Below are 15,559 nucleotides of genomic sequence, written 5' to 3' on the forward strand. Positions count from 1 at the left end.
TCTGTTAGATTGCCTCTAAATTAGCATAAAAAGCGAAATGTCCAGATTTCCATGCTACAAGTAAACCAAAAGGGAAAAAAAATAAATCGGATCGTTAATCTCCGTCCGTTTCCGTCGAACGTAACCGAAGCCGCGACAAAGACGCGCCTTGAAAAATTAAAAATAAATTGTTTTAAAATGAGATTTGAAGTGACGTTTTTAAAAACACAGTGATGAATTCAATTGTCCGGTAGTTAGTGACTAGATGTTTTGAGAAGGATTTGGGGTATTTTTACTGAAGCGCGGGGCCTTGGAAACGCGAGGGATTGCGGGTAAAGTGAATTGATATTCAAAATGGCGGATGGAGCGTCCAAAGATGAAAAGCCCGGTAATGGCTCTAATTTTACATATTCATATTTCAATTTAGCATAATTTATTTTGCCTTATTACTGTATTTGATTGCGGGGCGAGCAAAAAGAAAACTTTAATGCATTTATTTCTGGGAAATACACAGCCAGAGCGGCCGTTTCGACGAAGCGCATTCCGCCAGAATTTTTTTTTGGAAAAAATAAAATAAGAGAAAGCGAAATACAGAGATGGGAGGACAGTTTGACTAAAAGAAATATGCAAAACAAGGCGCGGAGTTTTACATTTCTTACTGTCTTTTTATCGATGCAAAAGCGTTCTATGCTAATTTCGGATCAAATATTAGCCTCGGCAGTGCTGAAGGGGATAAAATAATAGAAAATGTTTCCGAGGGTTTTGTGGAGACGGGCAGATACGGAGCGCCGAAACGGCTGAAGAAAGAGAACATCTTAAAAATCCGATTCTTGTTTGAGGGCGATCAAAATCTGAATGTGTAATATACGCTGAAGAGGGTTTGTTTTTAAATCGCAGGAACGCCCCTCATGTTTAGTTGAATAGATTTAATAACAAGACGTCCACGTTTGGTGTGTGTTTTTTTATTATTGACTTTGATCATTACTTTCACCCGTGTTGCTGTTGAGTTCAGGTGATGGAGAATGCAAGCGGGGATGTTTATTAAAATTTGCCTCGAGGTTTTAATGAGCAGCCTAGGCCCTGACTGATTGTTTTACTTTATTTTTTAAACCGTTTTAGGCGTTCAGATTGCAAAGCGTAACCCCCGTGTTTATGGAAGCAGTCTGTTTTAACGCTTTTCTAATTTGATGTAATCTTAGACGTGTCGGATTTGTAAACAACATGAGCAGTTAGTTGCGATTTTTAGTAAAGTTCTTTTAAAAATATTTTTACATTAACATTGTACATTTCATTTTTGATTATAAACATGAAAATGACTAACAAAATGAAAAACAAAGTATCTTTAAATGCAATCAAATAATATTTCAAGCATTGTCTTTGGAATGTTTTAAAATATGAAATAAATATTAACAATCAATGAAGTTAGTTTTATTCAAATTACGTTGGTATAAATTTGTATAAGCTGAAACTCCACAGGTGAAATTGCAAATAGACTTTTCTGTATTTATATTGCTGCTAGCCTGTGCCTTGATTATTTAGTATATATGAAAATCTGAAATAAATATGCAAAGTAACATACTTTGGACATGTCTTACAACTTGTTCCTTGGAACCTGGTGCCTGTTTCAAAGGATATTGTATATGTAATTGCAAGTCTACTTTTTGTAGCACAGTCATTTCCAATAAAAATGCATCCCATTTTTTTCTAGTGTTTTAATGATTTTACTCGTATTAGTGAAATGTGTGTAGATTGTTGCATCTCTTCCTCTAGCTCCAAAATTTCTCACGCATGTATGTTGGGTCACTTTATGTTCTGTGCAGGGGGTCCATTAGAGTTTGTGTCTCTTTCATCTTTTTTAAGGAAATGTCAACTGTATTAATGGCACACTGATAGTACTAATGGGCACTGAGACTTAAAAGATTAATAGAGATATGATGGGAATCCTTACATGAAAAATATTTTTCATGTGGAATATTTTGGCCCATTTTACTGAAAAAAGAAAAGAACCCATTGATTTGTACTGAGAAGGTTGTGAGTAAATCAACTTTTCTATGTTTCCTGAGGTGTATGTTACTCCCTTTTAATGGTTTTGAGGCGTCCACTACTTTTGTCTATGGTCATAAGTAAGAAACTTGTAGAGTAGTAGAGCACTATTTTATGTGCTTGGGTCTTTATGATTGGTGTATTTTATAGATACTCTTTTGAGTTGAAAGTAATATTTTCATTTAATTCGCTTCTTGCTTGTAGAAACATATGAACCTTTTGGGCGATTAGTTTCAACACTAGAGTGGTTGTGTTTGAGTGTTAGTGTGGAGATTAATGGGAACCTATATTCACTGTATTGTGAATAAAATAGGAGATGTTACCATGAGTCTTGGTTTGAAGAGAGGGTGAATATATATAATTTAAAGTTTAGAAAGTATGAGGTGGTTAATATTTGAGTTTTGATTGATTCATATGGAGGGAAACCAAACCTTTGATGGAGGAGGAAGTGGAAGTTGAATAGCTAATGTAGGTTTTCCTGCATCTAATGTGTATGGAGAGAAATTGATGAATGGATACATCAGTGATCTTGATAACTTGGTTATAACAGTTGGAAAATTATATAGGGTAGCTTTAGGTTGATTTCACTTCTGGCAGACAATTAAATGAATTTAATCACTGGTTTAGTTCTGTGTTTTGCTATTTTAAAGATGTAATTTAAGTATGTACACAATATTAATGATACTTGCAGGAGTAGATGTAATCAGCAGGGATGTTTACTGCATTTACTATACTTGGGGTGGGTTTAACTGCAGGCAGCAAGAACTTGTTTTCCTCGACACCCCCTACAAAAATTGCAGCATGGATCATTGAATTTAATGTTTTGGAGGTTTTTTTTTGTTCTTTTGTTATTTGATCCAAGGCATTTGCTTCAGTTACCTGTTTTATTCTAAACAATTAATAATTTATCAGTGTAAATTGTAACACTTAAGATAAAAAATAAATAGTATTTGATGTATTTTAATATATTTATTGAAAATGGTCAGAAATATTTTCTATATTTATTATTGTAAAAGATTTTACTATTTTAGACTATTTGGGCAAATCTACTTTCTGAGTATCTCTTCCAGGAGGTGTGATTTGGGTGTACTGGTGTAGTTAGGAAGGTAGTGAGATTTATTTTTATTGTGTAATCTGGCAACTGCAATTGAAACATTTTCCGTCTGGAACAAAAGTGCAACTAAATTTTATATTGCTCATTTTAGCTTTGTTTAAAAGCTTGGTTCAAACCTTTCATACTAACACGGTTCCTATTTCCACTGGCTTCAGTCTTAATTTTCTATTGGAATATATGCAGATGTACAGTCCTTCGAAGTCAGAAAATTTGAAGTAAGTTTATTATCAAAGTACATATTTGTTACCATGTACTACCTTGAGATTAATTTTCCTGCAGGGGTGAAAAGAAATACAATAGAATTTACAAAAGAGACTACAGATGAAGAGCGACAAGCAACCAAAGTGCAAAATAAGACAAATTGTGCAAATAAAATATAATGCTGAGAACATGAATTGGAAAAAGTCCTTGAAAGTGAGTCTGTAGATTATACAGTGAGTTCAGATGATTGAAGTTATCTACGCCAGTTCAGGAGCCTGATGGTTGTAGGGTGAGCGTAAGAGAAATCAATATCAAGTTATACCAAGTTCTATAGTAGACTGTGAGTGGAAAAGGAAAAAAGGTGAGTTAGAGAGTCATACAGCATGGAAACAGGTCCTTCAGCCTAACTCATCCATGTTGCCTATGTTCCCAGAAGGTCAGTCCCATCTACCTCCATTTGTCCCATAGCCCTCTAAGCCTCTCAACCACAATTTCTAACAGCTTAATTTAAAAATGCATCACCCTTGGTGTGACGAAGTTGCAGCTGATGTACTTTTTAAAAATCTTTTGCATCTGATCGGAAATCCATTCCGTCTTGTTTTTAGAATGCAAAAACAAAACTGAGCTTTCACCTTGTCTTTGCCCCTTATTATCTTGTAGATCTCCATCAGGTCATCCCTCAATTTTCAATTTTCAATTTTCTTGGGAATCAAATCCTAGTCTACTCAACTTCTCCTCGAGGTAGCATCTTGGTAAATCTTTTCTACACTCTTTCTAGTTTAATAATGTCTTTCCAATATCAAGGTGACTAAAACTTTACACAATACTCCAAGAGGAGCCTCACCAACATCTTGTCTAACTGCAACATAACTTCCCAATGCTGTACTCAGTGCCCTGACTGATGAAGACCAGTGTGCCAAACACTGCATTCACTGCCCCCCCTCCCATCTGTATACTTTGGTTCTGTTATTCTATGGAATGTTACATCTATAAATTAGCACTTCTGTAAAGCTATTGGTCCATGGCTAATCCATGCTGTCTTATTGTCATTATTTTCATTGACCTTTTGTTTAGCAAGTGATTTCTTTAAAAGAATCAACTAATAAAGCTCCAATCATTGACTCAAAGTAAAGATTGTATTAAGTAATGATATACTCTCCCTTACAAATTTCAATCCTCTGATGCCACCAATGGGATTCCTTAACCCTGTGTGTAATTCATCAATTATAATTCATAGGTTTTTAAAGAAAGATTCTGGGAATTAAAAACCTCTGGGTCAGTTGTAAGAAATGCAGTTAAGGAGTAAAGTTTGTTAATTTCATATGTAGTTTGCTTATTCCTAAAATTATCACAATGCAAAACTTTACGCAAGTCACATGGGTAACTTATTGGGTAAAGGTGACTCATTTAAAGAATTATAGATGCTTTTTTCATTAACAGTAAGTCACAAAAGTTATTAAGCAGTTTGGTTGTCCAAGAAAGCAGCTTTAACTGCACAAAAATGTTTCATACCTCATGAAAATTTTTTTTATGTTACCTTTAGTGTGGTTTATTGCTCCTGTAAGAATCAGCCAATCAATCTTAAGCAAGGCACTTGACATTTTTGGCCTGGAGGGTTAGTGAGGCAGGAGAATTGCTTTGTTCTATTTCATATTCAGGTTCAGGGAGACATGGCCCCAGTAGGTGTCCTGATCCAGAAGCAGTTCCAGCGATTTGCTGAGTTCCTCTTTCCAAAACCTTCACTGACAATCCATCATGCTTGTTATTTTTCCCAATCTCTCTGGACCACATGTTTGGAACAGTGAACAGACTGTTAGTCAACATTGATTGGCCCAGGCCTAAAGAAGTTGTTAGTAGAACCTATTAATGCAGAATCTACTCTGCATTTCTGCAAAATTACATCTTTTTTGTGTGGGAGGTGGTGGTTTGAGGAGGTAGGCTAGGTGTTTGTTGCAATGTAGGTTTTCACCTGAAAAGATGTTTAAAATCATGTGGTACAAAATTTTAACCTAAATCAGATGTTTGCTAGTATTCTGTCCAGTGATTTTTGTCATTTTTTTTGTATATTGCAAAACCCAATGACCATTAAAATGATGTTAAGAGACTAAATTTGTTGCAGTTGAAAATAACATCAGTTATTTTAGTTTTTTTATTCTTAACTGAAAACACAACATTACTTAGTTAACTTTTGTGCGATGGATCCTTGAATGAAGAGTTAGTGTTTTCATGTGCCTTTCCCTTCTACCTCTATCCCACTTCCAACTGGTGTCTGAATGTGTTCTGCCGTTAAACTCAGTCATCAGTTCAGTGGAGTGGTGTAAGTGGACAGATGTTGCACTGTTTGTTGGTCATTAAGCTTGACTTTTTTGTTTTAAAGTGGATGCACAAAAGTCCTGCGTTTATACCTTTGCAACCACTTCCATTTGCCAATATCTGACTTAAAATAGATTTCTAACCAAGGAAGGAAATGTTGCCAATATCTCAGCAGAAATAGAGGTAGCAGAGATAATGGATGGTGTGAAAATTGATACGGAAGTGAACTGGAAAAGCGAGCAGAGCTTGAAGTAAACAATTTACTAGGTTGGGAAGGAATTTAATCAAGAGTCTTGTGGGTAAAGGTTGTTGAAGGGCTTTCCATAATCCTACAGTCTGCCTTGGATATAAGAGAAGTATCAGATGTCCAGATAATGGCAAATGTGCCAACTGTGTTCAGAGTGATAAAAGTACATGCCAAGCACCAAATGAAGTCATTTAATCTTGGTGGAGAAACTTTTGCCAAAAATTATCAAAAGAAAATTAACAGGCACTCAGAGTTTTGAGTTAATAATCAACAGTCAGCAGAGGGATTTTATATTCAATGAGCAAATGTGCGTATGCACAAAAGCAGCACAGAACGAAAACAATCTCATTTTATTCTCCTCTGAGTCCCATCAACTATCTAAGTTTCTGCCATTCACCTACACGTAAAGACCAATTTACAGTAACTAATTAACATCATTGAATGTGAGAGACCACTGGATCATATGTATGTTCACAGGCAGATGCACACAGATGGATCATCAAGATTGAACATAATGTTGTGCTGGCCCTTTCACCTAGTCTAAGATCAACCTAACACATCCTTCACATATAGCCCTCCATTTTTCTTTCATTCATGAGCCTATCTAAGAATCTCAAATGTCCCTACTGTATCTGGCGCTACCACCACCCCGCTAGCACGTTCCACACACTGGGCGCACTCTGCAAAGAAAAAAAAACTATCTTTAACATTCCCTCCTATACTTTAAGCCAAACACTTTAAAGTTATGCCCCTTCATATTAGCCATTTTTGCCCTGGGAAAAAGTCTCTGGTTATTAACTCTATCTATGTGTCCCTTATGCAATTTGTACAGCTCAATTATGTTACCTCTCATTCTCCCATGCTCCAAAGAGAAAAGCCTTGGCTCACTCAACCTATCCTCATAAGATATGTCTTTAATCCAGGCAGTATCCTCACGTATCTCCTCTGCACCCTCTCTAAAGCTTCCACAGCCTTCCTATAATGAGACAGTCGGAACTGAACACAATACTCCAAATGTGGGCTAACCAGAGTTTATAGAGCTGCAGCATTACCTCATGGCATTTGAGTGCCCACAAGAAAATGAATCTCAGGGTAGTATATGGTGATGTATATGTACTTGAATAATAAATTTACTTTGAACTCAATCTCCTGACTAATGAAGACCAACGCACCCATAGGCCACCTTAACCACCCTGTCAACTTGCACTGCAGCTTTGAGGGTCAATGGACTCTGTTTCTCCATACTGTTAAGAATCTTAACATTAAAGTTCTACCTTACAAGATGAATCTTTTCTGGACTGAACTCCGTCTGCCACTTCTTAGCCCATTTCTGAATCCTATCAATATCCCTTTGTAACCTACAACAGCCTTCTACACTATCCACAACACCACGAACCTTTATGTCATTTGCAGATTTACTAACCCACCCTTTCACTTTCTCATCCAAATCATTTATAAAAATAAAAAAGAACGGGGGTCCCAGAACAGATTGCTGTGAAGCATGAGTTCTTACCCATCTCCAGGGAGAATATGCTCCATCTGCTACCAATTTCTGCATTCTATGGGTAAGCCAATTCTGCATCCACGTAGCCAAGTTTCCCTGGATACCATGCCCCCTTTTTTAATTTGTTAAAGAATTGACTATTTTGTCTTAATTTTTTAATGAAAGTTGGTACTGTTTCAGAATATAGGGCCAATGAATTAAAAAGGAAAATATAAATACACCATTGAAAGACAGAGTTAGTTTCAGCAGAAACACTTGTACAATGTGATTTTTAGAAATTTTAAACACAGAAGATTCTTCCCACGAGATAAAGCTGCTATTATTAACCCCATAACATTCAGCCATTTATTGATATTGGACAGGCACAGTTGTAGCACTGCTGTTCTGAATACTTAAAAACAGGTGATTATTTTGGTCAAACTTGTGCAAGTTACCTGTAACATGGAATAATTTAGGAAGTCCAACTTGACTATACCTCTTCCCACCCGGTCTCCTATAAAAATGCTATTCCCTTTTCTCAGTTCCTTCATTTCTTGCTGCGTCTGTTCCGAGGATACGGCTTTCCCTTCCAGGACATCAGGGGTATCCTCCTTCAAATAATGGGGTTTCCCTTTCTCCACCATTGATGCTGTCTTCACCCGCATTGCCTCCATTTCCTGAACAACCGTGCTCACCCCATCTCCCTGCTGCCTTAGCAGTGATAAAGTTCCTCTTGTACTTACCTACCACCCCATGAGCCTCCTAGCACATCGTTCTCTGCAACTTCTGCCACCTTCAAAGGGATTGTACCACCAAACATATCTTTACCTCTTGCCCCTCTCTCCACTTCCTGCAGGGATCGCTCCCTCTTTGATTCTCTTACGCATTTGTCTCTCCCCCACTAATTTCCCTCCCGGCACTTATCCCCACAAGTGGCCAAAGTGCTACACCTGCCCATTCAGGGCCACAAATAGTCCTTTCAGCTGAGACAACACTTCACCTGTGGATCTGCTAGGGTTGTCTATTTTGTTCGGCGCTTCTGATGCGGCCTCCTCTACTTTGGTGAGACCTGATGTAAATTGGGGAACTGCTTGGTTGAGCACCTCTGCTCTATCTGCCAAAAGCCAAACCTTTTAATTCTGATTCCCATTCCGACGTGTTGGTCCATGGCCTCCTTTTGTGCCATGATGAGGCCACCCTTAGGGTGGAAAAGCAGCACCTGGTATTCCATCTGGGTGGCCTCCAAACTGATTGCATGAATATCGATTTCTCCTTGCAGTGAAAAAAAATTCCCTCCTCTTCCCCTCTTACGCTGTTCCTCACTCTGGCCTCCTACCTCTTCTCATCTGCCTATCACTTTCCCCTTCGTGCCCTCCTCCTTCCCTTTCTCCTATGGTCCACTTTCCTCTCCTATCACATTCCTTTCTCTCCTACCCTTTTCACTTGGTTTCACCTATCACCTGGTTATCTTCCTTCCCTTCCTCCCACCTTTTTATTCTGACATCTTTCTCCTTCCATTCCAGTACTGAGGAAGGGTCTCGGCCCAAGACATTGACTACGCTTTCATTTCCATAGATGCTGCCTGATCTGCTGAGTTCCACCAGCATTTTGTGTGTGTTACTTCCAATTTAGGATGTAGCGTTAGACTCCCGGCCTTCCGGACGGCCACATTTGCGCCAGGTGTGTCGAGATGCAGCTTCTTTGGGACTGCGTTAGGAAACTGGAGCTGCAGCTCAATGACCTTCATCTGGTCGTGGAAAGTGAGGAGGTGATAGAGAGGAGCTAGAGGCAAGTAGTCACACCGGGGCCTTGGGAGACAGATAAGTGGGTAACAGTCAGGAGAGGGAAGGGTAAGAGTCAGATACTAGAGAATACCTCTATGGCTGTCCCCCTTAACAATAACTATTCTGGTTTGAGTACTGTTGGGGTGGGGGGACAGCCTACCTGGGGGAAGCAACAGTGGCCTCACCTCTGGCACAGAGTCTGGCCCTGTGGCTCAGAAGGGTAGGGAAAGGAAGAAGGCAGCAGTAATAGGGGACTCTATAGTTAGGGGGTCAGACAGGCAATTCTGTGGATGCAGGAAAGAAACACGAATGGTAATTTGCCTCTCAGATGCCAGGGTCCAGGATGTTTCTGATTGTGCCCATGATATTCTGAAGTTGGAAGGTGAACAACCAGAGGTTGTGGTACATATTGGTACCAGCGACATGGAAAAGGGAGGAGGTCCTGAAAACAGACTACAAGGAGTTACGAAGGAAGATGAGAAGCAGGACCTCAAAGGTAGTAATCTCGGGATTACTGTCTGTGCCACGTGACAGTGAGTATAGGATAGATTGAGGTGGAGGATAAATGCGTGGCTGAGGGAGGGATTGGAGCAGGGGGCAGGGATTCCGATTTCTGGATCATTGGGACCTCTTTTGGGGCAGGCACGACCTGTACAAAAACGACAGGTTGCGCTTGAATCCGAGGGGCAGCAATATCCTGGCAGGGAGGTTTGCTAAGGCTGTTTAGGAGAGTTCAAGCTGGAATTGCTGTGGGGTGGGAACCGAACTGAAGAGACAGAGGAAGGGGTGGTTTCACAAATAGAGAAAGCTTGGAGATAGTGTGAGAGGGAGGATAGGCAGGTGATAGAGAAGGGATATGCTCAGACCGATGGTTTAAGATGTGTCTATTTTAATGCAAGAAGCATCATGAACAAAGCGAATGAGCTGAAGAGCGTTGATCTGTACTTGGAGCTATGAAGTTGTGGTCATTACAGAGATTTGGATGGCTCAGGGGCAGGAATGATTACTTAGAGTGCCAGGCTTTAGTTGTTTCAGAAAGTTCAGGGAGGGAGGCAAAAGCAGTGGGGGTGTGGTACTGCTGATCAGAAAAGGAGGTAGTCATGGAGGGATTGTCTACTGAGTCTGTGAGGGTGGAAGTTAGAAACAGGAAGGGATCAATAACTCTACTGGGTGTTTTTTACAGACCACCCAATAGTAACAACGACATAGAGGAGCAGATACATTCCGGAAAGGTGTAATAATAACATGGTTGTCGTGGTGGGAGATTTTAATTTTCCAAATATTGAATGGCATCTCCCTAGAGCAAGGGGTTTAGATGGGGTGGAGTTTGTTAGGTGTGTTCAGGAAGGTTTCCTGACACAATATGTAGATAAGCCTACAAGAGGAGAGGCTGTACTTGATCTGGTATTGGGAAATGAACCTGGTCAGGTGTCAGGTCTCTTGACGGGACAGCATTTTGGGCATAATGATCACAATTCTATCTCCTTCACCATAGCATTGGAGAGGGATAGGAACAGAAAAGTTAGGAAAACATTTAATTAGAGTAAGGAGAAATAGGAAGCTATTAGGCAAGAACTTGGAAGCATAAATTGGGAACTCAGGGAAATGTACGGCAGAAATGTGGCAAATGTTCAGGGGATATTTGAGTGACGTTCTGCATAGGTACATTCCAATGAGGCGGAAAGGATGGTGGGGGGGTACAGGAGTCGTGGTGTACAAAGGCTGTTGAAAATCTAGTCAAGAAGAAATAAAAGCTTATGAAAGATTCAAATAATAGAGTAATGATAGAGATGTAGAAGATTATAAGGCTAGCAGAAAGGAGCTTAAGGATGAAATTAAGAGAGCCAGAAGGGACCATGAAAGGACCTTGGCGAGCAGGATTAAAGAAAACTCCCAAGGCATTCTACAAGTATGTAAAGAGCATGAGGATAAGACATGAGAGAATAGGACCAATCAAGTGTGACAGTGGAAAAGTGTGTATGGAACTGGAGGAGATAGCAGAGGTAATTAATGAATACTTTGCTTCAGTATTCACTACGGGAAAGGATCTTGGCGATTGTAGGGATGACTTGCAGCAGATTGAAAAGCTTGAGCATATAGAATTTAAGAAAGAGGATGTGCTGGAGCTTTTGGAAAGCATCAAGTTGGATAAGACTCCAGGACAGGACGAGATTATCCCAGACTACTGTGGGAGGCAAGGGAGGAGATTGCTGAGACTCTGGCAATGATCTTTGCATCATCAATGGGGACGAGAGAGGTTCCAGAGGATTGGAGGTTTGCAGGTGTTGTTCTATTATTCAAGAAAGGGAGTGGAGATAGCACAGGGAATTATAGACCAGTGAGTCTTACTTCAGTGGTTGGTAAGTTGATGGAAAGGATCCTGAGAGGCAGGATTTATGAACATTTGGAGAGGTATAATATGATTAGGAATGGTCAGTATGGCTTTGTCAAAGGCAGGTCATGCCTTCCGAGCCTGATTGAATTTTTTGAGGATGTGATTGATGAAGGTAGAGCAGTAGATGTAGTGTATATGGATGTAAAGGATTTCTTCTTTTATGTTACTGCGTATGTTAATCAAAATGGCTTCTTTGTTATGTTAAATGCTGAGAAGGTTCTCTCGCTGCAGCTTGTTTAGGTTATATTTTTGATAAGGGGACAAATGAACCAATGGGTGTCCATGTTATTTTTTTTTTGGGGTGATATTCTGTCTCATATGGCTGGGAAACGGTGTTTTTGGCGGGCTTTTGGAGGAGAGACCGGGAGCAAGACAGACGTGCTGGGAGCGCTCTGGTCGATCACTGTGGGTGGTCCTGAGCTGCGAGTCGAGGGGGTCGGAATGGATTGCAGGGTGAAGAAAGAAGGTCCCTGGTATTTGGGCTCCAACTGTGTGCACGAAGCAATTGAACTTTGACAAGTCTGGCACCTTTTTCTTTTCTTTTTATATTGTTTCTCTATTAATCTCATAGTCCTAGTAAGATTTATAAAGTGTAATCTGTAAAATGTACATTGTGTGCTGGCTGATGATTGATGTTTGAGGCCGAATCAGGTGGCATTGCACAGCACCCTACGTAACCGGGAGACACGGTTGGGCAGCGGATGGGGTTTCCCCTAGATAAATACGAGCCGATCTAGCTGAGCGTTACATTTGTGGGGGCCGACGTCCAGGATTGGATTTTCAGTAAAGAAGCGGAATCCAGCTGGGTGTTGGTTCGTACGAATGCTGAAGTCATGACGTTGGAACTACCAGCAACAGTCCACGTCGAGGGGGAGCCGGGGCCGTGGGGCCTCCACACCCTCTCGGAGGAAGAAAGTGAGGAGATACGGGAGGAGGAGCTAGATGAAACTTTCCCTGGATAAATGCCAGTTCTGTAAGCCGTTGGTTGGCTATGTTGGACACATAATTTCGCGAGATGGAGTGGCTACTGATCTGGCTAAGATAGACGCAGTGACCAGCTGGCCGAGACCCCAGAAGGTGAGCGCCCTGCACTCGTTTTTGGGGTTCTGTGGATATAACCGGTGATTCGTGAAAGGATACACTAAAATGAGTCACCCATTGAACCAGCTGTTGTGTGGCTATCCACCTGTGGGGAAGAAAAGGAAGGGGGACCGAGAGCAGGAGGATACTTGAACCTGTCGGAGCCCTTTGGATTGAGGTGGGATGCTCAATGTGAGGAGACTTCCAATCTCTGAAAAGGGCACTGACACAGGCTCCTGTGTTGGCTTTTACTGATCCCCGGAGCCCCAATGCGTCCCCCATAGTAGTGGCTAGGAAGAAAAATGGGAAGTGTGTGGACTATAGGACCCTGAACTGGCGCACTGTCCCCGACCAGTATACAGTCCTGAGGGTTGAGGATGAGTTGGCCTGTCTGAGTGGTGCCCAGTAGTTTAGTGCCTTGGATTTGCTGAGGCGTATGATGAGGTGCCCCATGCAAGGCTTATTGAGAAAGTACGGAGGCATGGGATCCAAGGGGACCTTGCTTTATGGATTCAGAATTGGCTTGCCCACAGAAGGCAAAGAGTGGTTGTAGAGGTCAGTGACCAGTGGTGTGCCTCAGGGATCTGTTCTAGGACCCCTTCTCTTTGTGATATTTATAAATGACCTGGATGAGGAAGTGGAGGGATGGGTTAGTAAATTTGCTGAAGACGCAAAGGTTGGGGGTGTTGTAGATAGTGTAGAGGGCTGTCAGAGGTTACAGTGGGACATCGATAGGATGCAAAATTGGGCTGAGAAGTGGCAGATGGAGTTCAACCCAGATAAGTGTGAGGTGGTTCATTTTGGTAGGCCAAATATAATGATAGAATATAGTATTAATGGTAAGACTCTTGGTTGTGTGGAGGATCAGAGGGATCTTGGGATCAGGTTGACTCTGTGGTTAAGAAGGCATACGGTGCATTGGCCTTTATCAACCATGGAATTGAATTTAAGAGCTGAGAGGTAATGTTACAGCTCTGTAGGACCCTGGTCAGACCCCACTTGGAGTACTGTGCTCATTTCTGGTCACCTCACTACAGGAAGGATGTGGAAACTATAGAAAGGGTGCAGAGGAGATTTACAAGGACGTTGCCTGGATTAGGGAGCATGCCTTATGAGAATAGGTTCAGTGAACTCTGCCTTTTCTCCTTGGAGTGGCAGAGGATGAGAGGTGACCTGATAGAGGTGTATAAGGTGAAGAGAGGCATTGATCGTGTGGATAACCAGAGGCTTTTTCCCAGGGCTGAAATGGCTAACACGCGAGGGCACAGTTTTAAGGTGCTTGGAAGTAGGTACAGAGGAGATATCAGGGGTAAGGTTTTTATGCAGAGAGTGGTGAGTACATGGAATGGGCTACCAGCAACAGTGGTGGAGGCGGATACGATAGGGTCTTTTAAGAGACTCCTGGATAGGTACATGGAGTTTAGAAAAATAGAGAGCTGTGGGTAACCCTATGTAATTTCTAAAGTAAGTACATGTTTGGCACAGCATTGTGGGCTGAAGGGCCTGCATTGTGCTAGGGTTTCTATGGTTCTATGTAATAGTTATTGCTAGAAGAATTCATCCAGTATTTGCTGTTATGTTCTTTTGATTGACTGCAAATGAACAAAGTCAGCTTGGACACCTAGTGCAGATAATGAACAGCTTTGTACAATGATTTTGACAATTACATCCTCGCAATCTTCATTCTCTTTGTAACATTAAAGATGATTACCAAAACCTTCAAATTCTTTGTATTTCCTAACATGTTAAAGTCGTGAATGTGGTTCGGCAGGTGGGGCTCATCAGCTTTGGATGGCGGCCCACCTAAAGCTCTGATTTTAAACCTCCGCTGCCTTGCGGCCGTACCCACCCATGGGAAAGGCTTCGGGAGTAAACCCTGAGGAAGAAATCCTGAGCTGTGGTCCCTCAGGCAGTTTGTTGTTTACAACTTCACTCTGGCATCCTCTTGTGATGACACTGGTGCCAAGCTGTGTTGGTGCTTGCCCTTCCCTTGGACTACATCAGTGACCTGGAGAGGGGAAACCTGCTGCATAGGCAACAGCTGGTTCTTCAAATCTTCCCACCCAGGCTTGGATAATCTGTTGGCTTAAAGTGGACAGCAGTGGGTCATGGTTAAAAATGTTTTCATTTTGAACGATGGCAGATAGTGTTGTTTCTTTAATAGTGCCACAGGATTTTATTATTTATATACATATCATTTATATATGTTTTGATTATGTGGAATGGATTATTTAGAGAACAAGCGCAGAACTTGTAGTTGATAAAAGTTGGGAGTGTGCTTAATTATGAGGCTGTAAAGGGAACGTAAGTAATGGATGCAAGTTAATACGGCAAAGTGCAAAATATATTTGACAAATTAAGGAGTGTCAGTGGATTATGTGGTACATTGTGTGTGTGTACAGGAGTAGTGGAATGTTCCAAGACTTGAAAAAGTGATTAATAAAGAATTGAGATTTGGGGATTTGCAAACTACTAAATTTGGGAGGTGATGTTAACCTTGTGTAAAATATTTGTTAGACCGCAACTGGAATATCTTTTTGGAAGACTGCAAAGGTCTTGGAGAAGGTGTAGAGAAGATTCGCTAGAAAGGTTCGAGGGATGAAAGCGTTTTGGTAATTGGTGAGATTGGAGAATCTACTTGAGAGGTGATTTGTTAGTGATGTCCAAGATCAAGATATGCTTAGATAAGGTTTCTTCTGAGACAGCCCCTTTCATTTCCATGCTTGGCTTTCAGGTGTTCCTTTGCATTAACTTAAGCCTCCAGTGCCATGCTGAACACTGTTGATCCAATTTGAGTAGTATGGACTAGGGATTTCCAGGAGTTCTTGGAGATGATACCTGACAATTAAACTTGTTCCAAGCTCTTTTTTACAAAAAAATACTATTTCTATAGTCAAATATCATATCTACTTCTACACTT

General features: G+C 41.0%; 1 protein-coding gene across 4 annotated transcripts in view; it reads left to right on the forward strand.

Moving 5' to 3' along the window:
• Nucleotides 1-313: 313 nt before the first annotated feature.
• Nucleotides 314-15,559, forward strand: part of LOC140198965 (POU domain, class 2, transcription factor 1-like) — a 182,807-nt gene continuing 167,561 nt past the window's right edge. For 3 of the 4 annotated variants that reach the window (XM_072260280.1, XM_072260284.1, XM_072260283.1), the window contains exon 1: nucleotides 327-367. In XM_072260280.1, coding sequence (XP_072116381.1) covers nucleotides 334-367 — 34 coding nt within the window. In that variant the 5' untranslated portion in view covers nucleotides 327-333. Of the gene's footprint in view, nucleotides 368-15,559 lie in introns of all 4 variants that reach the window. The other variant, XM_072260282.1, reaches the window with a different exon arrangement.

Source organism: Mobula birostris, chromosome 6 (assembly GCF_030028105.1).
Source record: "Mobula birostris isolate sMobBir1 chromosome 6, sMobBir1.hap1, whole genome shotgun sequence".
NCBI lineage: Eukaryota > Metazoa > Chordata > Chondrichthyes > Myliobatiformes > Myliobatidae > Mobula > Mobula birostris.